The 24,660-nt window shown below is 42.6% G+C and overlaps 1 protein-coding gene across 2 annotated transcripts in view; it reads right to left on the bottom strand.

Annotated features, from left to right (window-relative positions):
• RELL1 (RELT like 1) overlaps positions 1-24,660 on the bottom strand; it is a 156,584-nt gene that overhangs the window by 12,487 nt on the left and 119,437 nt on the right. For both annotated transcript variants that reach the window (XM_029589553.1, XM_029589563.1), the window contains exons 5-6: positions 13,500-13,739; positions 10,750-10,870 (exon numbers count right to left, since the gene is read on the bottom strand). In XM_029589553.1, coding sequence (XP_029445413.1) covers positions 10,750-10,870; positions 13,500-13,739 — 361 coding nt within the window. The remainder of the gene's footprint in view (positions 1-10,749; positions 10,871-13,499; positions 13,740-24,660) is intronic.

The following is a 24,660-nucleotide window of genomic DNA, read 5'->3' as shown; positions in this document are numbered from 1 at the left end:
TTGAAAGGTGTCTAAGTCTGCCCCTATGAAGGACAAAGTTTGAGATGGGACTAAGCAGGATTTCTCGTAGTTGATGAGAAATCCTAGCGAAATCAGAGTGTGTAAGGTAAGATGTAGAGACGACAGAGCAGCTTGCTGAGTGGGAGCCCTGATCAACCAATCATCTAGATAGGGTAAGATGTGAACACCTTGAGTCCTGAGGAAGGCTGCTACTACTACGAGGCACTTGGTGAAGACTCGTGGTGCAGATGCCAGGCCGAATGGTAGCACTCGGTACTGATAGTGCTTGGGGCCTACCAGAAATCTCAGGAATCTGCAATGAGATGGAGTTATTGCAATGTGTGTGTACGTGTCCTGGAGGTCTAGAGAGCAGAGCCAGTCTCCTCTTTGGAGAAGAGGAAAGAGGGAACCTAAGGTTACCATCTTGAACTTTTCTCAGTAGAGGTATTTGTTGAGGGCAAGTAGGTCCAGAATTGGACAAACGCCGCCTGATTTTTTGGGGATTAGAAAGTACCGGGAATAGAAGCCTAGGCCTTGTTGGGAGTAGGGTACTGGTTCTATTGCTCTGGACTGGAGGAGGAGGGAAACCTCCTGTTCCAGGGGAGTGGTGAGTGGTCGGATGTTCCCCATGTCAGCCGAGGTGGGGAGTCCGGTGGGATGGAGAGAAAGTTTAGGTGATAACCTTGAGAGATTATAGCAAGAACCCACTGGTCTGAGGTGATTGTGTGCCACCTGTTGTTAAAATGGCACAATCGACCTCCCACTGGTATCTGAGGCAGTGGAAGCTGGCTGCTGCTCTCTATGAAGGAGTCAAAAGCTGGAAGCAGGGCCCGGCTGAGGAGCTGCTTGTGGCTTTTGTTTACGAGGTTGACTAGACTGGGCCTTTTGGAAAGGCCTCGTAGAACGACACGCCGGTCAATAGCATCCAGGAATTTCTGCTCTTTACCTGGGGGGAAAGAAGAATGGGGTTTTGAGCTTCGTGCCCTCTTTTGGACAGATTCTACAACAACAGATTGGTGATCCAGCTGAGGTTTCTCGAACCCTGGGGCTGACTATACCAAGTAAGTGGTATCTGCCTTCCGGTTGACTGGGGCTATGGAACCAGGGTGTTCCCAGTTCTATTTGAAAAGATCCAAAAGAACCTGGTGTATAGGGATGGAGGTTATTTCCTTGGGAGCATCCATGAACTGTAACAACTCCATCATTTGGTGCCTATCATCCTGTTCAGTTTGTAATTGGAAGGGAACCAATTCAGACATTTCCTTCACAAAATTTTTGAAGGACTAGTCCTCTGGAGGAGAACGCTTCCTACTTTCAGTAGAAGGTGGCGACAGCAAATCATCGGTGTCTTGAGATGAATCGTCAGTCTAGTTGTCAGGGATCAGCACCTGTCCCTTTAGGAACCTGAGAAGGACAGGACGATGGTATTCCTGAAAGTCCTGGTCTAGGCTCCGAAGGCATCGAGGGCACCGGTGCAGGCATCAAGGGCATCAATGGATGGATCAGTGGCGCCAATGGCCGCACTGGCATAGATGGCTGAGGCATCAGCAGAACTCCAGATGGAGGAATGCGGAACGGTGTTTCTTCTCCCGATGACAGAGTAAGCAGAGAAGGCACCGGATCCATCCGTGACCCTGGATCCATCACTGGAAAAGCAGCTATAAGCGCTTCCATCTTCGAGAGCAGCGGTGCCAGCGCTGCTGGAATGGGATCAATGATCTGTGCTGGGGGAACTTGGAATCTGTGCATCGCCTTATCGATGGCCTCCTGAACCATCCGGTCCAGTTCTTCACGGAGACCTGGAGCAATCAGCCCCGGCTCTGGAAGGGAAGAAGGAGGCAGAGGATTAGCCGGAGGGACCACCGTTCAAGGCGGAGTTGCGGCTCCCGATACCCGTTCCAGGTGATGCCTTTTCTGGACGGGGTCTCTTTGATGGCCGCTCAGACGATGGCGAGGTCGATGATTTTCCTTCCTCGATGGTCCGAGACTTCCGGTGTCGATGCTTAACTCTACGATGATCTCGGTCCTGAGGGGGAGTAGAGGTAGTTGAAGGCTGAGAAGTCGTCTACGCCGGATGGTCACCAGCCGGTGGCAGATACTGGCACGAAGCGGACAGTGCCGGTTCGGACGACGTCGATGCAATAGATGGCATCAGAGTTTGAGAATGGAAGAGAAGTTCCATTTTCTCCATTCTGGCCTTGCGACCTTTTGGTGTCATTAAGGCACATTTGGTGCAAATCAGGACATCATGCTCGCACCCGAGACACATTACACAGACTTTATGAGGGTCTGTTATGGACATGGTGCGAGTACAGTCCGGGCACCGACGGAACCCCGACGCCATGGCCTTTGAAAAATTGAGCCGCAGTGCAGTCGATGGCCAGTAGGCCGCGAGGGCCAAATTCGATGGGAATCGACTGAAAATGGGTAAAAATTTACCAGAGTACGGCAGAGTCAAAAATGTGAAAGCGGGACCCCTGTGGGGTATGAACGTTTTTAGTAATTCCGTGAGGAAAATTGCTGTCAGGAATCTCTGTGGAGCTCCTTAATCCGCGTGGCTACTGCTGCGCAGAAAAAAAGAAGACTAAAAGGGGACCCCTGTTGGCTGCAGATTTAGTGCCATGCTGGGCATGCCCAGTAGGTACCAGTCAAAGTTCTAGAAACTTTGCCAAAAGTGTTCCGTGATTGGGCTCCATCCTGTGATGTCACCCATATATATGTGAGGACTAACATCCGCTGTCCTTTGAGAAATAAAGGAACAACATAATGACACAAATAAGAATCATCATCTCTCCCCCCACACCCAGGAAGAGAAACTTTCTGCAATACCCAAGCCTTTAAACCAAGGAGAAGAATCAATGACTTCCCTTGGGGGGTTGTCCTGAACTGGTCTAGCAGAATTCAAGGAAAGGGAATTAACAGGTGGGACTAAATTTCTCCTTTGTCATTATCCTGCTAGACCAGTCCAGACACAAAGGAAATATCCAAGCCTATGCTAATCTGAGTGGGAAGAAGACAGGGCTGTCCTGAGAATATCTGCCCCAATAATGCCTGCCTCAAAGGCTACATCTACTTTGGCTTATAAATATAATCTGTAATGTTTAGTAAAGAAATGTAAAGACAATCAAGTGGCTGCTTACACATGTCCTCCGGAATGAGAGCAGAGGTCTCTACCCAAGATGATGCATGTGCTCTAGTAAAATGAGCCAGGAGAATCTCTAGAGCCTGCAAACTCCTGAGAAAATAGGCAGAAGATCTCTAAACTATCAGGACACAATACTTGGGTCTGTGAGGCCCCCTGAAAAGGGCAGACAGACTTAGTCTTGGTAAAACAATTTAAGTATCTTAGAAGGATACAGCAAACATTTAAGAAATGAAGGGATCTGTCCTTAACATGACATGCCCCCTCAGAGAATGTCCTTGTTACAAACTGTCTGACTTAGATGAAAGACAGACATGACCACTATTCCCTCTAAGCTGTGCACATGTACACAGTTCATGAACCCACACACAGCATAACATTGCACAAAAGAAATCCTGATATTATTTGCATTATACTGGTTCACAGCACTTAAATTTGAACTCAACTTACAAAACGCTGCATGTCTGGGCACGTAACCTTTCAAATATTAGAGGAAACATTGGATATGACCTTAGTCGTTTTGATATATATGTTTCAGGAGCTCGTTTATGACAGAAAAGCGTATGGTCAGTATTAAGAAGTGATAATAGACTTCCCCTGAAGAAGCCCGGTGAGGGTGAAACAAGGAATCTTGTTGGGGTGACAAAGTTTGGAACACAGGAGTGGAGAGAATAGGGTGAATACCCATGGAATAAAGAAATTGGAGAATATATAAATGAGAGGGATTTTGGAGTAAATACAGACCATTTTCTCTTTCTCTGGATCCCAAGTTGGTACTCCTCTGTTAAATGTAACTTCTGTTTCCGTAAATGACCTCTTGTTAATTGGTCAGTAATGAATGTTAACCCCCAGGTTCCATGTAAACCGATCTGATATGACTGTCATGAAAGCCGGCATATAAAAGAATTTAATAAATTAATAAATTAATTAAATTAGGGCAAGCTGTGATACATTTTATGGGGGTTAAGAATGTTAGTGGAATGAGTCAATGTGGTTATGTGTTATTAATGGGTTAGGGTTGAGGGCATGTTCGGACAATTTGTATAAAAAATTCATTATGATATACATTTATTAAATTGATATGTATATTGTGATATGTATTGTTTGATATGATGTTGTGATGACATTTTGTATGTAAAATTATAAGTTGTGTGTGATGAAAAAGTGCAATATAATAAATACCGTATTTTCCGGCGTATAAGACGACTTTTTAACCCAAGAAAATCTTCTCAAAAGTCGGGGGTCATCTTATACGCCGGGTATCGTCATATAGGGCACACCTGCTCTCTGACCAGTTTCTCTCAATCACACACATGCTCTCAATCAAATGCATTCTCTCACTTACACACAGGCTGGCTGGCTGCTTTTCTCTCTCTCACTCACTTCCTCTCCCCCGCCCCCCCCAAGCACAAATAGTAGCTGCAGCCCCCGCAGGCCAAGAAAGAAGAATCCCATCGGCCGCGGGAGGCTCATGGTGCTGTCTCCTTTCCCTATTATCAGCTGCTTCGATTGCTCGGGGGCCGATGCTGCTGTCGCTGCTATTTTTTCATGCGGCACGGCTTTCTCCTTCCCGCGCACCGCACTGCCGTTGCCGCTGGGCTATCAGCACGTTCAAGCCCAGCGGGAACGGCAGCGGTGCAAAAAAAAAAAAGCTGTGGCATCCGCGGCTGCCCTTTTCTTCTTCCCGCCCCCCCCCCCCCCTTTGAACCGGAACAGGAAGTGATGCGCGGGAAGAAGAAAGCCGTGCCGCGTGAAAAAATAGCGGCGACAGCAGCATCGGCCCCCGAGCAGTCGAATGAGCTGGTAATCGGGAAAGGAGACAGCAGCATGAGCCTCCCGCGGCCGATGGGTTTCTTCTTTCTTTGCCTGCGGGGGCTGGAGGAGGAGGCTGCTGCAGCTACTATTTGTGCTCGGGGGGGGGGAGTGGAAGTGAGTGAGTGAGTGAGAGAGAGAGAGAGAGAAGCAGCCAGCTTGTGTGTAAGTGAGAGAATGCATTTGAATGAGAGCATGTGTGTGATTGAAACTGGTCAGCAAGCTCATGTGTGTGTATATGTGAGAGACAATGAAAGTGACTGCTCAGAGAGATGACTGATGTGTATGTGAGTGTGAGAGAGAGAAAAAGCATGGAAGTGAGAAATCTGGGTATGTGAGAAAGCATGGGAGTAAGAAGCCTGATTATGTGAGAGAGAGCATGGGAGCGGGAGGGCTGTGTGTGTGTGTGTGCATGAGAGAGAGAGACTGGTTGATAAGGTGGCGGTGTGTGTGAGAGAAAGAGACTGGTGTGTGTGAATGTGAGAGAAAGAATGTGATTCAGGGAATGAGAAGCCTGTGCACATGGAGAGCAAGCATGGAAATGAGAGAGAGACTGGTGTGTGTGTGTGTGTGAGACAGAGAAAGTGATTATGAGAGTGAGAGTGAGAAGCCCGTATATGCACTGGCTCCCTATACAGTCACAAATTCTTTACAAAACACTCTCGATCATACACAAGAGTCTAGTCAACTCTAACCTCAACTGGATTAACCCCCCCCTCTCACCCCGTACATCCAAGAGACCTACCCGCCCAGCACTCCAAGGTGCACTCCACGCCCAATCTATCAAATCTTTTAAACTCTCCTCTACTATTAACAGAGCCTTCTCCCTTGCCGCCCCCACCTTATGGAACTCACTGCCCCATGATATTCGCATAGAGACTTATACCCCCATTTTCAAAAAGAAACTTAAAACCTGGCTCTTTCGGCAAGCCTACTCCATCTCACCCCCTATTACATAAACCCCCCTATGAAATGTTAGACTGATTTCCTGGTATGAACGCCTTTATGTCTGCTGATTTTGTACTTTGCACTATCATGTATATAGTTATAGTTATAATTATTAGTCTATTCCATAGCATCTACTCATTGATGCTTGTTATATCTTAGGGCTCCTCCCAAAGACTATTTATATGTTGCCGAGTTCAATATGTTATCTGTTATATGTAAGGGCAATGCCTAAAGTTTTGTTTCACTGTGAACCGATACGATGTGCGAACGGATATCGGTATATAAGAAATGTTAAATAAATAAATAAATAAATAAATATGTACGGTAAGCAGAACACGGGAGTGGGAAGCCTGTGTGTGTGTGTATGGCATGAGAGAAACTGTTCAGGAAGGTGTCTGGTGTGTGTGTCAAAGACTGTTTGGGAAATGATTGGTGTGTGAGAGACAGAAACTGGTCATGGGGGCATGACTGGTATGGTGTGTGTGAGACATGGGCCCTAAGGAAGAGGACCATGAGTATAGAGCTTAGCCATTACTGCTGCTTCTGGTGTGTGCTACGGCCTGCATGGAAGAGGAGTAGGCTGCTGGAGGGGGTAAGTAAAGGTGGCTTTTAAAGTTTATTTTTCTTGATTGACTGCCATTTTAATTATTTAATATTATGTGATGTGTCTGCTTTTTTGAAATATTTTATTGGTGTTTGGAGAATGTTTAATAGTTTTTATGAGTTTTTAATTGTTGGATGTTATTCTGTTCATAGCTGTTTTGAAACATTTATTCTGCTTATTAGTATAGTTTTACAATTATTTCTGTGTGGGGATCTATAGCTGCTTGCTAGTTCTGTTTTCCTAATAAGAGGTGTATTGGTTTTTAGGGCCTGATATACGGTATTTGTAGTGTTGCCTTTTCATAGATAGGGTTGCTCCTGTTTGAGTGTAAAATTATTTTTTTTCTTAAAAATATGTATAAAAAAGGGGGGGTCGTCTTATACGCCCAGTTGTCTTATACGCCGGAAAATACGGTAGTTAATATTTACAGAACAATGTATTGAATATCTGTATGATAAAATTATTAAGTAGAGTAATGTTTACATAGTATACCTGATAAACATAAGGGTTGTATAACTCATTGTGATTCCCTGTTGTGTTGGGTGCTTAGTCAAAAAAAGACATTACTGGCTGAAAGAGAATACACGGAAAACACCAGATAAGGCTTGCAATGCCCCATGTGGAGAACCTAGTGGTTATGTTGTCACCATGTAGCCCTCAAACGAAGCAAAGAAGGCCAAAGCACCCTTCCCTGTTTGCACACCTGTGCTACATATGCAACTCTTATTGTCAGCCCTGCCTAGTCATCCCAAGCACCTGTGCGCATAACAGCATTCCAAGCAAACCAGCCTGAGACACCCCATCCCCACTAGCTCAAAGAGAGCATCCGCACAGCTGATGGCTGACCTATCCTACTCTGCCACTGGCCTGTTGCTTCTCCTGCTGCTGCTCTCTTGTGCTTTCGCTGAGATCTACTTTTTCCCCATAATTTTATGAAGTCCAAGGAGAAAAAGAGAAAGGATGTGGTGGCCGGTGGGGGGGGGGGGGGGGGGGGGGGGGGGAGGGAGGGTGGGAAGGGTCCAAGGCAGGAACCACAGATAGGAGACTTTGGCTCAGACGATATATTCTTAACTAGCCCACTACCCTCTAAGGCTTAACAAGGCCCCATGGGGAATCTGGAAGGCGACCAATCAGGGTCACTCAATCCACAAAGGAAACCATGGGAGGTGGCCCAACATCTGCTCAACTAGAGAAATAGTTCAGAAAATAACTGTTGCACTAGTAGCTGATCTTTAAGGTAACAGATTTTTGTTGAGATTTTATAGTTTTGTATTTAATATAGTTTATATTGTTATAATATTGATTTTTTTGTCAAACAACAAAACCACCACCACACTATATCCACATAAAAAAAGAGCTTAGAGATTTTCATAATACTTTCATAAGCACAATGCCAAATTTATTTCATGGCTATATCTCTTGCTTTAATCATAGGTCCCTTAAAAGAAAAAAAAAAAAAAAAAAAAGGGCAAGAATTTGTAAGAGAAGGTTTTTGCTATGAACATTCATATAACGCATGAAATGCTTATCGCACTATCCAATATACTGTGCAAAATGTTCAAAAAATACTTGAGATACTGGTCACGTTGTCCAAATTTTAAAACCCCAACACACTTCCCATATTTAGGCAAAACTGCTTCATGATGACTGCCGTGCTTGAGAATCAATGTGGATGCGCTCAATCAAAATGCTTGAGAATCAATGTGGAGAACATCCACATTGATTCTCAAGCATGTCAATTACCATGAAAATAACCTGAAGCAGTTTTGGCAAAGCACTGGGTCGGGACTTCAAAATTTGTGACAATGCTTTGGACAATGTGATAAGCATCTCAAGCATTATTTGAACATATTGGATAGTGCGATAAGCATTTTAAGCATTAACTGAATGCTAATGTTATCATGATAGGATAAGTAACAGAACTACCCTAAATGTTTCTGCATAAGGTGGTGTCAGAATTCTCTCTTAAATCAGTCAATCCTACTTCCAACATTTTTTCCCAGGCTATATGTCCACCAGGGTGAGCAAGCACTCCATAGTTTGGACTGCAAAAGAGTCTTGGCATTCTACCTGGAGCAGACTGACGTTCATAAACAATCTTCCTAGCTTTTTGTTTCTTTTGATGCCAACAAGCTAGGGATTGCTGTTGCCAGACAGACTTTGTCCAACTGGCTAGCAGACTGCATCTCCTACTGGTATGCCCAGGAGGGCCATATCAAGGCTCACACTATCCAAACAATAGCAGCATCAGTGGCTCAATTAAGATTGGCCTCCATGGAAGAGATCTACAAAGCTGTCACATGGTGTTCTCTCCACATATTCACATCACACTACTATTTTCACAGGGACTCTCTCACGACAGTAAGTTTGTCCAGGCTGTCCTGTGGAACGTTTAAGGTATAGAATTCAACTCCATTCTCTCTTAAGGTCCATTGTTTTTGTTCCAGGCTGCCCTTCATAGGTAACATATAAAAGTACATTTTATATACGTGGATGATGATATATGGTATAAAAATTGAATAAATCAGGATGTTTTCCCAATGAAAATTTTCAAAAGATTATGCAGGAAACACAAGACTGGCTATATGATAACAAGTTATCATTAAACACTGCCAACACCACTTTGATGTGTATAGGGAAGACTATTTGAATGAATATACTTGGTCCAGCAGTATTCAAAACAGAAGTTTTTGCAAGTGGTTTTAGAAACCAGAAATGTAAGGTTATTATAGACAGAAAGTTAACAATGAAGCCTTGAGGAACGCAACAAAAAGAGCATTCTATAAGCTGAAATTAGTAAAGCCTCTTAGGAAGTTTCCTTTCACAGGAATACTTTAAAACAGTATTACAAATTAGTGTTTTCGCAAATTGATTTTTGCAACAGTTTATTGGAGGGATTTTCTAACATATATGTTTGAGCATTGCAACCAATACAAAATTCTGCTGCTACACTGTTGAAAATCTCTCCTTATGATCACATCATGCTGATATTGGCATCTCTTCACTGGCTACCAGTTAAAGGGAGAACACACTTCAAAAATTGCTAGTCATAATTCATAAACTACTAAATGCAAAGAAAGTGTATACCAGCAAACAGCCTCAATCCTCATGTCACTGGTAGAGCATTGCGCTCTGCAGAGAAAAATGTATTAACAGTGCCTTCTTTGCATACTGCAAAACTACATAAGTATATGTTTTCATACACTGCCCCTGAACAATGGAATGGCCTATTCACAGCTGTACAAGAAGAAAAGGATATTAAGATTTTTCGGAAAAAGCTAAAGGCTCTGTTTTTTAATGAAGCATTTTTATGAAATATGTTAAAATTGTAATTTGTCTTTGGTATTTGTGAGATGTATATTTTAAATTATGGATGTTTTGACATTGTAATCCGCTTTGAACAAATCTTTGGAGATCTGGAAAATAAGTCTTGAATGAATAAATTAAGTAAGTTAAATTAACTCATAACGAGTTACTGTTGTCTTTACATATATATTTTATACTATTCTATTTATTATTTATTTTATTTCAAGTTAGTTATTTACACCATTATCTATTTTATTACATGTTATTTACTGTATAGATTCTCGTCATTTGATGAGTCACTGTTTATTTAATATTTATTCTCATGTTCTGAAACTCCGTTTATTGTAACGCCTCACCGCGATTGTTTTGTTTTATGTAAACCGACCTGATTTGATATTTGTATCGAGAACGTCGGTATATAAAAATGCTAAATAAATAAAATAAATAAGTTAAAAAAGGCTTGATATCAACAATAGTTTTGTTGTGTCCTTGGCGCTTTTGTAGTTCCCCTTTTTCTGCTGGGGCAGTCTGTGGCTAGTGATGCACACATGAGGACTGCCACCCTGCTTCTCCTTGGAGAAAGCAGAGTTGCTTATCTGTAACAAGCGTTCTCAGAGGATAGCAAGATATCAGTCCTCACAAATCCTGCTCACTTCCCCTTGGCTTCCCCTTTTAATGCTAAGAAACAAGACTGAAGGGGTCCTCGCATGTTGTAGTGGCATGCTGGGTTTGCCCAGTGAGGCACAGGCAAAGTTCTAGAAACTGATATAAAAGTTACAAGCTGGACTCCATCGGATGATGCCACATACATGTGAGGACTGCCATCCTGTTTGTCCTCGAAGAAAAACAGAAAAGAAAGAAGATCTTGGAGTAAGTCCAAAAGACAATACAAATCTTAATATTCTGAGACCACCTTAGAGTGACCTTCAGTACTGACCTCTACCTCTGAGCCGCTTCTTTGCCCCATCTCTGCTTTGGCAGGAGTAGATGGCACGTCACCATCAGACATCAAGCTTTTTCGCTCTTTGGATTTAGGTTCCACTTTGGTAACTCTGAACCTGAAAACATAGCAGAGAGACGCCATCTAACATCAATTGTCTACAATAGGAATATATAGGACAAGATAGAATATTCACTTAATGCAGATGTTGAAGAAAAAAATAAGTGTTTATCTTATGGTCAAGGGGCACAGATATGGACTACATTTGTAGAACTAGTTTTAGTCTTTCAAGTGAACACCTTTTCCACAGTTTTTTTTTTGTTTTTGTTTTTTTTTTAAGGACTTATGAGTGCTGCAGAAGCACCGAAAATGGATAGAGTTGGAAGATGTATGAAAAGAGAAGATACCAACACTGCATACCCACGGACATGATCTGAACAGTACAGAGAAACACTGCTGGGCTGCAGTAAAAGTTTCTTGGAAGTCACCATATTTGGCTCAAATTCGTTTTTTCTTCCAATCTAGATGAGGTGGGTTTTTTTGTTTTTTTTACTACACTTTATTTTGGGAATGGGAACCAGGTCAGCATTTGCAGTCAAGATAAATTTGATTATCTAAATATGATGCAAGGACTATTGCTAACCTAAAATCTATTACATGTTGATGGACTGCAACTAGTAGCAACTTAAAGAATTCAGCTTGTAGTTACTATGTTTTCTTATAGAAAGTGCTACAAAATCTTCAACCTAGCAAAGAAATGTAAAACTAATTGAGCCTGAAATCTTAAACAGATTCTCTCCTCTCTTTTCCTACTTTATTTGTTCCCTACTCATTTCCATTTAGAAGAAAGCAATGAACAAGGAGAGCAGGGGCTTAGTAGACAGAATAGTGGACTGAGAACCAATGGACCTGGGTTCGAATTCTGCTTCTGTCACAGAGTTTGATCAAGTCATTTTATCTCCCACTGCCTCAGAAACATACAGATCTAAGATTACAGTCTAAGAGGCAATTTTCAAAAGGATTTACATGTGTAAAACTGGATTTTACGTGTATAAATGGACTTTTGAAAATTGCTACTTTTATATATGTTAATTCCTTTAAAAATTACCTCCTAACAGATAGAAACATAGAAATGATGGCAGAAGAAGACCAAACAGCCCATCCAGTCTGCCCAGCAAGCCTCACACATTTTTTCTCTCATACTTATCTGTTTCTCTTAGCTCTTGGTTCTATTTCCCTTCCACCCCCACCATTAATGTAGAGAGCAGTGATGGAGCTGCATCCAAGTGAAATGTCTAGCTTGATTAGTTAGGGGTAGTAGGGGTAGTAACCGCCGCAATAAGCAAGCTACACCCATGCTTATTTGTTTTACCCAGACTATGTTATACAGTCCTTATTGGTTGTTTTTCTTCTCCCCTGCCGTTGAAGCAGGGAGCTATCATGGAATAGACTTAGTGTTTGGGTACTTGCCAGGTTCTTATGGCGTGGATTGGCCACTGTTGGAAACAGGATGTTGGGCTTGATGGACCCTCGGTCTGACCCAGTATGGCATGTTTTTATGTTCTTTATTTTTACTTCTCTCCTCCAGGGTCCGTTCCGCCATCTCTCCCTGCTTCCTCTACTCCCCCATCCTCTGTGCCTCCTAGGCTATTGCGTCTCTCCCAGCCCCAGACCCCCAGCTTCCGAGCCACATCTTTCCTCAGCCCACAAGCCCTCCTGGTCTTACCCAATGGAAGAGACAAGCACCACATTTTAGACTCCTGGGTGACCTAATCCTTGGATTTTTCCAGCCCTGTGTAGCTATACCATCATCATTTTCCTCCAAGATCCCCTTCCAGTTAAATTTTGAATTGATCCTAGCGTCATAGCCACCACTGCATCGCTGTAAGGTATACTATCATAGAAATTTTCAAAAGCCAATTACCGCGTTAAGTGCACTTAACGCGGGTAAAGTCCGCATGTATTGCAGCAATAATCAAAAGCCCACTTACATGAGTAAAGTGCACAACCCAGTTGTAAATACTTTTGAAAATCAGGCTCATAATAAAAAAAAATATGTACGTTAATTTGTAACAAGGCACCCTAGTTTAATGTGCTAGATAAATTCCATAATAATGATAATTGTATAAAAGGTCTGTGTCATTTCTGGCAAAAAGTATTTCCATGCCAAAAATCACTTCCTTCCCTTTTTCAACATTGCTATAAATATATTTTTTTAAGAGCCATCATTAACAGCAGGGGAAGAGAATTGAGGAGATATATAAAACCTTGGGTCAGTGCATTTGTAATCTTGTGCAGACATCTTACTGAAATGGAAGCCAGAACTATGCAAGCTGGAGAAAAAAATACATTCTTTGCCACCCATGTAAAGTTGAGTGGTCTACAAACTCTACACCACTATAAACATAATTGTAACACTATGAATAAATTAATTGTACCTAACTGGTACACTTGGTCATGACCTACTTCACTGAACAATTGATTGTCCTAATGATATATTGTAACCGAACCTTTAACGGCACTTGTTAGAATGTACTACTGTACGCCCTCACTTACACTAATTTATGTGCCTACATGTAAACCGTTGCAATGGTATATAACTTAGCGACGGTATAGAAAAGATTTTAAAATAAAAAAAATAAAGTGCATACACTACAAGAGCGATGGGCTCTTACTGTACGTATCAACACTGAGGTATCACTGGTCAGCGCAATAAATGTGAAACTGCTCTGCTGAAACACCCTTACCTTCCCACAGCAAGCACTGTAACTTCACCAACACGACCTTTTTTGGCTTCTTTGGTTTTCTGCATAGGCCTCAAGAGTTGCCACCGTTTGTGGCTGCAGCGAGTACATACATTACTTTCTGCCACTCCACCAACAGTGTGGAGGTGATGCCCTCGACAGGTGTGTTTCGACGGCGTTGCATTTGGTGACAAAGGAGTGCCAGGACTCGCAGGACTTCCTGGAGTATAGGGAGTTGCAGGGCTATAGCAAAATAGATACAAAACTGGTTACGCACACTAGTTAAGAGAACTGTTTTTACAGTTACACACACTACTTTTGACACACCATGTTTCCACATACCAAAAAAAAACAAACATAAAACTTTTTTTTTCTGAAATATGTATCTCTCACACCAATGCTTTAAGATCTATGATGCTAGAATTCAATCAGAAAGATTCTGAAATGTTTACATTTTTCAATTAGTAAGAGTTTCTTTAAAATTATGAACCCATTTAAGAGAACAGTTTTTCTTTGATATACTGTGCTTGGCACTCCAAAACAATTCACAAAATTAATCAACATCTTTAGTTTGATTTTTTTCAAGAGAACTGTATGTAGAAAGCTGCAAGTGTTTCAGTATTTCTCAACGTGTTTTCATGTTTCTATGAAAAAGGTGGAAATGCCATGGACTGATTAAGACGTGCAGAAAGAGGGACATGAGATGGAAATGGGCAGACCAGACAGGCTTACGGTCTTTAAATGCCTATAGGTTTCTATGTGTTTAACTCACGTCCTGCATACCTGCAGTGCTAGGTAGGTGAGCACTTCCATATGCGACCACTTTCCACTAGTTTAAGTCATAAATTCACAGGACCTTTTGTAACTTCTTTACAAGAATCCCAACACTTACTTACAAAAAACTTTTTTCCTCCCATCTTCGATCAAGTTTTACTTCCTCGGTACTTTTCAAGCATCCACAGTATCCTAGAAATCTATATATACTGCCGATGTTTATCACATATCAATAGGAATATATAACAACTGGTCAGAACCAGAAAACTTCAAGGGGTTCTTTCATCTGAAAGTGATATCGAGGATCTCATTGTTTTGTCATATCCGCACACACAGCAAGATCCTTTCTATTGCCATCTCTAGACACGCAAGTTTTAATGCATTTATTTTTACATTTTTCATATTCCGCAACTTCCATTAGCAAGTTCAGTGCAAATTACAATAAAACATTCATAAAATCATTTAGACAATAAAATTCAACAATACAAATCAACAAATCAAACTATTTACAAAAGCCATCTTAAAATAGGCTACAACAAAAGTGATTATGTTTCTTTTTTATATATTGATATAACAAAAATATCTGTAGGAGAACATGAAAAATTATCCTTCTAAAAACAATTTCCAAAAACATAGTTAAAACAGGTGGCTCATATCCATCTGTGAAGATTTGAAGGTGGAATTATCAGAGCTATAACGCCAATGTCCATACATCCCACTGATCAGTTAGCAACTCAAATACAAGCACCTCTCTTTCTTAAAGAAAAGCAATTCACATCAATGACAATCATTCACTGAGCACTAAAACCAGAATGCTTTGAAAATTCTTACATAATACCATCTAAATACCTATTTAATTGGCCATGTTAGGCTTCTTATTATCTGAAGTGAAGGTTTCAGTTCTGAATTCATTTCATTCCCCTGCTTATCTTCTCTTGAAGTCACACTTCTCAGCTGCTCCAGACGTCACTCCTTCCCCCGAGCAAGAAATTTTTATTTCCCTCAGCAACAGAGACACTTCATGTGAAGACAAGTGATAGAAAATGATCTATTCCTGAAGAATATTTTGTCTAAATAAATTAATTGTTACACTTGTCCTACAAACCATCCTAGAAATATTTTCCCTTTTGGAAAATCTAGTAAAGATACAAAACTCCCTGAGGCTGCACCACTCCATGATTTGTCATGCGGCCACTCATTGGCCTTGGCTAAGCACTCAGTACGTGGTACGTCATTCATTCTAGCTCAGTCTTATTTATTGATTGTACTGGCACTCACCGGCAGGAATACTGTGCCTTGCCCTTTAAGAATCATGAGGTACCTTCCACTTTAAGCACTGCAGTGGTCCAGAAGCAGTCAAAGTGGAGGGCCTCAGGGAGATTTCTCATTCAAAGGAGCAGGTGATCGCTGCAGAGCCAGCTTCAATTTTCCAGGCTAATTGCGTGTTAATTAATTTTTGCCCTGAGAAGGGGGTTCGTGGGATTAAGACTGAACATCAAAACAAATGACATAATGGTGTCCCATGACCAGCATATTATGGTTTGCAGTTGAATAGCAGTCATGTACCAGTCAGCCTGCAGCCCTACCAGAAAAACCCCAGACTCTGTATAATCTACAACAGAAGATACAAAAACTTTTTTGCAAATCAAGCTGTGAATAAACTTCTGAAATTAATGTGCTTTGAGAGAGGACATTAAGTTCTCTGAAAGAATGTATGATTTGTGTGCGTTGGCAAAAGTGTCCAGTAGTCAGGTTTCCATTAACTGCAGTGGGAGACTTTTCTGACAGCTCTCCTTTAACAATAAATGTTTAAACATCTATTTTAATTCCAGGACTGTAGTTTACAATTAGGGCTTCTGATTTTAGGTTTTAACTGATAAACACCTGATGCCAAAAAAAAGTGTTTATTAAATAAACACCAGAAAACCACACTTGCCATAGTTCTCACTTTCACCTCTCCTCTGCCTACCTTTGATGCCCTGCTTTGTTTTTGTACCTTTTCCACATGACTGGCTTCCACAATAGATCCTGTGCCATGAACACAGATTTTTGGTACCCCCAAACCCCCTAATTAGCTGGAAAATACCTAAATTTACAATAGGATATACTAATGCATATCCTATTGAGAAAACACAACAAATAAGATTGAAACAAATGCCTACATGCTAGTAAAATACCTCACCTCGGTCACACACCCAGAACTGACCTTCACCAAGTACAGAAAAACCACAAATGATAAATATGGAGACAGAAACTGGAATGGAAAACCAAAAAAGCCATTCTGCATGCAGTGCAAACCGGGAGAAATGGAAAGAGAAATATAGCACCTAACAGACTCAGGATTTGCAATAATGCACACAAACTAACCCGCACAAAGTTACACCTGAATTATGGAACACACTCAAACAGTAACAGCCCTATCTATGAAAAGGCAACTATTAAACCAAGCCCTAAACACTAATGCATTTCCTATTGGGAAAACAGAATAAGCCAAGCTGCTATAGAGCCCCACCCAAAAATAAATGTAAAGCTATACTAAAAATGTTACAAAACAGCTGCTGAACAGAATAATATCCAACAATTAAAAAGCCATAAAAATTATTAAAACGTGTCAAAATATCAATAAAATATTTCAAAACAGCAGACATTGCACAATACCCAATAATTAAAATGGCAGTCAATCAAGAAAAATAAATTTAAAAAGCCACCTTTACTTACCCTCTCCAGCAACTCTCCTACTCCTTTCCCTTCCAGACCAATAGTACTCACCAGAAGCAGCAAGGGCTGCTGAAGCTCTGTCCTCACAGTCCTCTTCCTTAGCACCCACAATCAATCAATCAAACACAAACACACACACACACACACACACACACACACACACACACTTAGACCCCACGACCAGTCTCTGTCTCTCTCACAGTCATTTTCCTGACCAGTCTCTCTCTCGATCACAGACATGCTTCTCTTATATACAAGCTCTCAATCACACACAAATGCTCTTGCACCTATTCACACCAGCTCTCACCCTGGCACCCACACACATACAAGCTCTCACTCAGGCACCCATTGACACCCACACACACAAACTCTCACCAAAAACTACTTCTTCCTTCACTGCAGGGATGGGCTCTAGTTCCACCGCGGCTTTACTCCGGCGGGCCTTCTTTTTTCGCCACCACAGGGATGGGCTCCCGTGGTGACCTCGGTCAGGTTTCCTCTTCGCTGCCACAGGGATGGGCTCCCTGGCGGCCTTGCTTCGTCAGGGTTCAACACTGCCATTCCTCTCACCCCACCCCCGGGCTATGCGATGCCTGCCTCACTGGCCAATCAAAGGCTTCCTCCCTTCTTCCTACTCCCACTGGCAGGTAGAAGGGAGGAGGCTTCCGATTGGCCTGCGTGGGGGCAGGCAGAATGAAGGAGGCTTCCCATTGGGCAGTGGGGATAGGAAGAAAGGAGGCTTCGAATTGGCCCGCGGGGGATGGAAAAAGGGAAAAGAAAAGTACAATGGGGCAGTGGGACACAGAGAGATGCAACACACCTGCCGGTGTTTGGCGACACACCGGTTGAGAAGCGCTGGCGTAGTTAATGCTGCGATTTTTAAATATTTTAAGTGTTTAGGTCACTCATCATTATTTCCTACTGGGACTTAAAAAAACAAAAACAACCACCACCCTCCAACAGGATTTTCCACCAGGATCTATCAGATCTTGTTCTATCAATATGCAGAGAGGTATTTTAAGTGAATTAATAAACTACCCATAAATATAATCTTCATGAGTCCCCTTATCTGATCTCCGAACACGTCCCGGGGGGGGACGTGTTCGGAGATCAGATAGGGGGGGGGGGGGGGAGAAGGAAGGGGACTGGGTTTGACTATTGTATAATGTTATACTAGTTATAATTTCATAGTGGGGTGTATCAGAAACCAAGCACTCTGCTATGTTTTGTTGTTAAAGATTTTGATTCAATAAAAATTCTAAAAGTAAAAGGGTAGAAAGCTCTGCGTGGTTATGATTTAAGGCTTGTCCTACTCTGAGCTGAAGCATAAGACTGGCAGCTCCACCCCAAGGATCTGAATCGTTCCTCAGGGTTTCATAAGGAATTGCTGGAGTTTTCTGCAGCGTTCCTGGCAACCAGAGGGTTGGATCTCAGAGGTGAAGCTCTGTTTCTTTGCATTTGGTTCTGAACCTCATACCTTGTTATGTGCTCTGAACCTTGAACTCCTGAAAAACCAGGAACATTCTGACTTGAACTGAACCAGACAACGAGTAGCAAGTTTCCTTTTCTGCTCTGATGCTATATTAAGCTAAGGAAGTGAAAAGAACCCATCACCTTTGTGTTAATCCTGCAAATAAAGCCCTATACTGAACTCCTGGAAGTCTGTCACTAACCTGATAAAAAGAAACATTTCAGGTAGATTTTAAGAGCGTTGCTTGTGCAAAAATGGCCCCATAAACACATATGTGGGCCACATGTGAGCAACGCAAAATTTAAAAAGCCAGGAAGTATGCGCGTACGTACCCTTGCGCGGGGCACTTTCAACTCAGGGTAGGTTTTGGGAGGGGGGGTATGTTACAAGGATCTGCAGACCAATGTAACACCGCCCCCCAAAACCCACCCTGAACTGAAAGTGCCCCTCTTACAGTGGGAGATATATAGTATGTCAGCTTGTCTCTAACAGAGTCTCTCTCTCACAAAGGCTCTACACAAGGATATTTTAAATGATACACGTGTACTTGCATGCACGATATACGATAAAGCGTATTTCTTCTCGTGTTCCAAATACGTGCGTTTATGGGCGCACACATGGTCCTTTTAAAATTTACCTGTTTAGTTTTAGCCAAGATGTTCATACAATACACACAAAAAAATGCTTATTAAAACACTTATTTTTCTTTCTAGGGAAAAAACAAAACAAAACAAAAAACCCAAAAAAACAAAACTACAATACTTCTCCCCAATCATGGACATGTCTTCCACAAATTTTAGAAAATTTGAACAAAAAAGGAAAATATGTAACTGTAGTTTGGTAAATATTCACCAACAGGATTTTTACCCTAATGATCTGATTGATTTAAAAATATTAAGCATTTAAACACTTCCCCTAAAATATAAAATTAAATAATAAAAAAAAAAAGTTAAATTCTCACTGCTTAGTAAAGCCCATCAACTTACAGTTTTGTAAAGAACCTGTTAAATCTGTGGGAGAGAAGAGGGGTAGTGGACTATTAAGAGAGAAGCAGAGGTAGCACATGGCAATGAGCAGCAGAATATAGTTGACTAAGCAGTTAAGACAAGGAGAGAGGGTTAATAGTAGCTGTTAACAGAATCAGCTGAGAATTAAAATAGATTTTGATCAATAAATTAAAATTTTAACTATTTATTTGCCTCTGATTTAATATAACAAGACAGAAGGAAGAAGCCCTTCTGTACAGTGAATACACTTCAGTACAGTGAATACAAGACTGTTATTAGCAGGATTGCCCAGTTCCTTAATTGAAGTAAGCAAATATACAGGAAGTGCGGAGAACCGGCTCTCTGTGTTGAGCTCCCGCTCTCCAGACGCGCACCCAGGAACCTCTCCTGGGCGCGCGATTCTCTATTTAAATTAGGTGTCACACTAATAAGGAGGCCCTAGGACAATAGCGCGTCCCTAAAACCTCCTTATTAGCAGTAGAGGTAGCTGTCAGCGGGTCCGACAACCAATGCTCAATTTTACCGGCGTCTGTTTTCGAACCCGTTGACAGCCAAGAGTTAGGAAAACGGATGCCGGTGAAATTGAGCGTCCATTTTTCTAACCCTCTGACCAGCAGGCAGATTTTTTATTTTTTTTATTTTTGGTTCCTCAGACTTAATATCACTAGGATATTAAGTTGGAGGGTGTACAGAAAAGCAATATTTTCTGCTTTTCTGTACACTTTTCTGAGTTGCTCAGATCTTAATGCCTGCCCTTGGGCAGGTGTTAATTTCTGAGAGTAAAATGTGCAGTATCCCGGGCGACTAATAGGCTCATCAACATGCATTTGCATGTGATAAGCGCTATTAGTTTTCACAAGGTTGGCCGCGCGTTTTCGAGGTGCTATTATTTTTCTTTGTAATTAATAAAAGAGTATATGGCTAACTGCAAACTCTACTAGACAACGACAAAGCATGCTTGTGGAATATTTTCTGTGTAGGGAAACAGAACAGGGTTTTCAACTTAATTTTCTTCAGAAGTGAACTTATTTGTCTGGACTATGTGACAAGAAGGAATGTCCAATGGGCCACCTCTGCTCACCTGATGCATCTGGAAAATCACAGAGAACACCTACACACTAAGGCAGAGCTTTCCAAAGTGTGTGTCGCGACACTTTACTGTGTCGCCTGAGGTTTGCCGGTGTGTCGCGCAAGCCCGGTGCACGTGACACACCGGCAAGTGCAGGGGCCGGGAACCCATGGCTCCGAGCCAGATATGGCTCTTTTGAGGGCTGCATCTGGCTCGCAGACAAGTATCGCCACACTTTCCCGCTGACCCAGCTGCTCCCCGGTCCTCCTCCGCCCGGGCGGAACGCAGCAGGACATCTGGAGTCAGCGGCACCGGCGTGCTCTCTTCTTCCCGCCCCCCCCCCCCGGCCCGGAAGAGGAAGTGGAGAGTATCGGGTGAGTGCAGCAGCCTCCTCCCAACGCTAACCTCTTCATTTTCAGCCCTCGCGGAGGCGGAGTCCCATCGGCCGCGGTTGAAGCTCTTCATTTTCCTCCGAGCCGCGCACGCTGCAGTCTTCTTTTCTTCGGGCCGATGCCGAGCGCACTAGCGTGGCCTCTTCTTGCCGCGCACTCACCCGATACCCTCCACTTCCTCTTCCGGGCCGCGGGGCCCTGTGTGTGTGTATGAGAGAGTGAGAGATTGCATGTATGTGAATGATTGAGAGCCTGTACATGTGAAAGAGAGTATGTCTGTGATTGAGAGCCTGCCTGTGAGAGAGAGAGAGCATGAATGTAAGTTTACCATTGGGAACCTGTATGTGTAAGTTTGTGATTGAAAACCTGTTTGTGTGAAAGAGTATGTGTGTATGATTGAAATCCTTTGTGTGTGAGAGAAATCATGTGTATGTATGATTAAGAGCCTGTGTTTAAATGAGAGAGAGAGACCATGTGTGTCTGTGTGTGATTGAGAGCTGGTTTAGGTGATGGAGCATGTGAGTATGTGATTGAGAGCCTGTGTGTAACAGAGAAAGAGAGGACATGTTTGTAAGCATGTGAATGAGAGTGTGTGTGAGAGAAAAAGACAGCATGTATGTGTGTGATTGAAAGCCTGTGTGTGTGTAAGCGTGAAAAGATAGACAGCATGTGTGTAAATGTGTAATTAAGAGCCTATATAAGTGAGAGAGAAAAAACATGTGTATATGTGAGTACTGAGAGCATGTGTGTATAGATGTGTCATTGAGAGCCAGTGTGAGAGAGAGCGCTGGTATGTGACTGAGAGGAGAAAGTTCCAAGCAAACCACCCCTCCTCCTGCTAATTCAGAACAATCTCAGGAGACCTGGATATCAAACGTTCCCAGGTATGCAGAGCAAAAAAATGTTTGTATCCTTATTATTTTTCATTACTGGGTCTTTGTGTCTGCTATTTTGAAATATTTTGTTGGTATCTGGAAATGTTTTATATGAGTTTTTAATTATTGGATATTCCACTCATCAGCTGTTTCGAAATATGTTCTTTTTGTTAGTACAGTTTTACTGCTGATGATTTTATATTTCTTGATTTGTTTTATAAGGATGGGTGATGTTTCTTTTTTCCTTTGTTACACTGCATACAACCTCTGGTTTGCTAGTAGACTGAATTACTGTGTCCCGAAATTATGTTTGTCTAAAAAGTGTGTCACCAACATGAAAAGTTTGGAAAGCTCTGCACTAAGGGGTTGATTTTAAAAGCGTTGTTTGCACTAAGATGTCCACATATGCATGTACCTGTGGCACGCTCGAGCGACACAGATTTTAAAAGCAGCAATTTACGTGCATATATGTGTGTACATGAGCAAAATATAAGAGGGGTGGAAAAGGGACAGGGCATGAGCATGCTGGAGTGGAGCTAACAGTTATGTGTATTTTAAAACTGGAGACCACAGCATATGGCAACTTGTTAGCCACATAACTTTACTACTGCTCCTGATGAGGAGCAAATCTGCATATCTTGCATTTTAGGGCCTACACGACAGGGTGAAGGTTCCAGGTCAACTGGGGGCATGCTGGATGAAGAACCCATGAGGTTTGGATGATCTTGAGACTAAGTGGGAAAAATGGTGGACTAATTGGAAAAATTGGAACTGTCCCTCGCACGAGCATGTTTTAAAATCCGCTTACATACGCTCATAAAAGCCGGCAATGTCCTACTGAAGATATACAATTAGGTTTGCTCGAGTAACCGCTTAAAATTAGGAGCATACTTAAGTGCGGTAAGCATATTTTAATTCATATGCATGCAAGTGTGTGCATGATTTAAAATTCCAGTGTATCTATCTGTTTGCACACCAATATGGGGCATGTATAGGTGCACATGTGCTTGTTTTAAAATTAGCTTGTAAGTTGATACATCCAAAAAGTGACAGTGACACAGGAGGCGAATACTAAACTAGTTAATTGTGATCAGAATTAAAAAGAACTTAATATTTCATCTTATTTTTAAGAAATTGAAAAGGGAAAAATATATGAATTGTTACTAGTTCACTGGGTGCTTGCAGCAAAATACAAGATCAGAATCCCACAGGGCCCTTTCCCTGGAGGAATTCCCTACTCAAATTCAAACAGGGCCAGTATCCCCCAAGCATACTCCCAACACCAGCCCCCACCCCCCACCCCCAGCCATCTAGCAATGCAAACGACTTCCTCACAGGCTTTTGGCTTTGAATGTACTTTTAAAAGTTTTTTTATCATCAGTTTTGCCTCTCTGGCAAGCTTTTTCTCAAAATCTGTTTTGGCTAATTATTTGTTTTACATCTAAGTTTGCCAGGACTTATGACTTGCCTATTATCATCTTTGGGGCTGCATTCCATGTTTTGAACAATGCCTTTGCAGCTATAACTGCCTTTTACATCAATAAACAATGTTGGCAGTCATTTGGACTTCTCCAAGGACAAGTAGATGGTAGTCCTCAATATGGGTGACATCATCAGATGGCGCCCCGATGCAGAAAACTTACATCAAAGTTGCTAGAAGCTCCACTGAGGCTGGCAGAGACGCCAAGGTGTATAGCCCTCCCCTCCCCCCCATCTAATTCTACCAGTGCCTGTACCTCTGGATGAAGACCAAGCACCTAGCATCCCCTGTAGCATACAGTGAGGAGGAGGGTCCCTAGGACCCCTGGGGGAGATGATCAATGTCCTCCTCCAAGGACTCTGATGGTCTGTCAGACCCGTCTCCTCCAGATGAGCGAAGCAAGTCCACACCAGAGGACTTGACCTTCACAGGGTTTGTGAAGGTGATGGAGGCCATCCCATTTCAACTTTTGACAGAGAGGAATGCCAGGCACAAAAAACTTGAAATCCTCCAGTTCGTGGAGCCTCCTAAGGAGAACATGGTGGTCCCAATACACAAATCCTTAAGGAGCTGCTGCTGAGGAAATGGGAAAGCACCTCCAGTTAATAAAAAGGCGGATGGAGTCTACCTCGCCCAGAAGACTGAGATTCGATAAGTGTCAACTGCTTCACCAGTCAGCGGTGGTCGAATCCGCCCTCAAAAGGGCCAAGTGCTCTCTGACCCATTCCTCAGAGCCCCAGGGGAAGAATCACAGAGCAATAGATGCTCTTGGTAGGAAGGTGGTTTCAGGGTGCCATGCTTATTGCCTGTATTGCTTTCTACCAGCTCTACATGAGCCAGTACTTGCGGGACATTGGGAAGCAGATGCAAGATCAAGATACCCTCATGTCACTAGTGCACAAGGGTCTGGAGTGCGGGAAATACAAGGACTATGTGACCTATGAAGTTTTCAAGATGGCATTGAGAGTCGCTGCAGCAGGAATCAGCACCTGCAGAATAGCATGGCTGCAGGGCTCAATCTCCGACAAGAGGTACACAATGATTCGCTGTCATGCAGTGTAGTGGAGAGAATCTTTTCAGAGATAGGGTGAGGGATGCTGTGGCCCAACTCAGGGACCACCATGAAACCCTCCAACAACTCTCTGACAGTACTCTGGACCCATTGTCCTCATCCAGGAGGCCATTGAGACTGGGGCCAAGGAAGTCTTTCACCAAAGTAAGCACTATCCTCTGCCTCCTTGCTCCCATCACACCATCAGGGCTCCTGCAGCCGTCCCAGGCAGCAGAGAGCTCCCAAGCCCCAGCCGGCTTCTCAGTCAACTCCTGGGATGGGGTTTTGACTGGATCATAGTGAGCTTAAGCCAGATGCTTGTACCCA

This window comes from Rhinatrema bivittatum, chromosome 1 (genome assembly GCF_901001135.1).
Source record: "Rhinatrema bivittatum chromosome 1, aRhiBiv1.1, whole genome shotgun sequence".
Taxonomy (NCBI): Eukaryota; Metazoa; Chordata; class Amphibia; order Gymnophiona; family Rhinatrematidae; genus Rhinatrema; species Rhinatrema bivittatum.
This window is presented reverse-complemented; position numbering and strand designations above follow the sequence as displayed.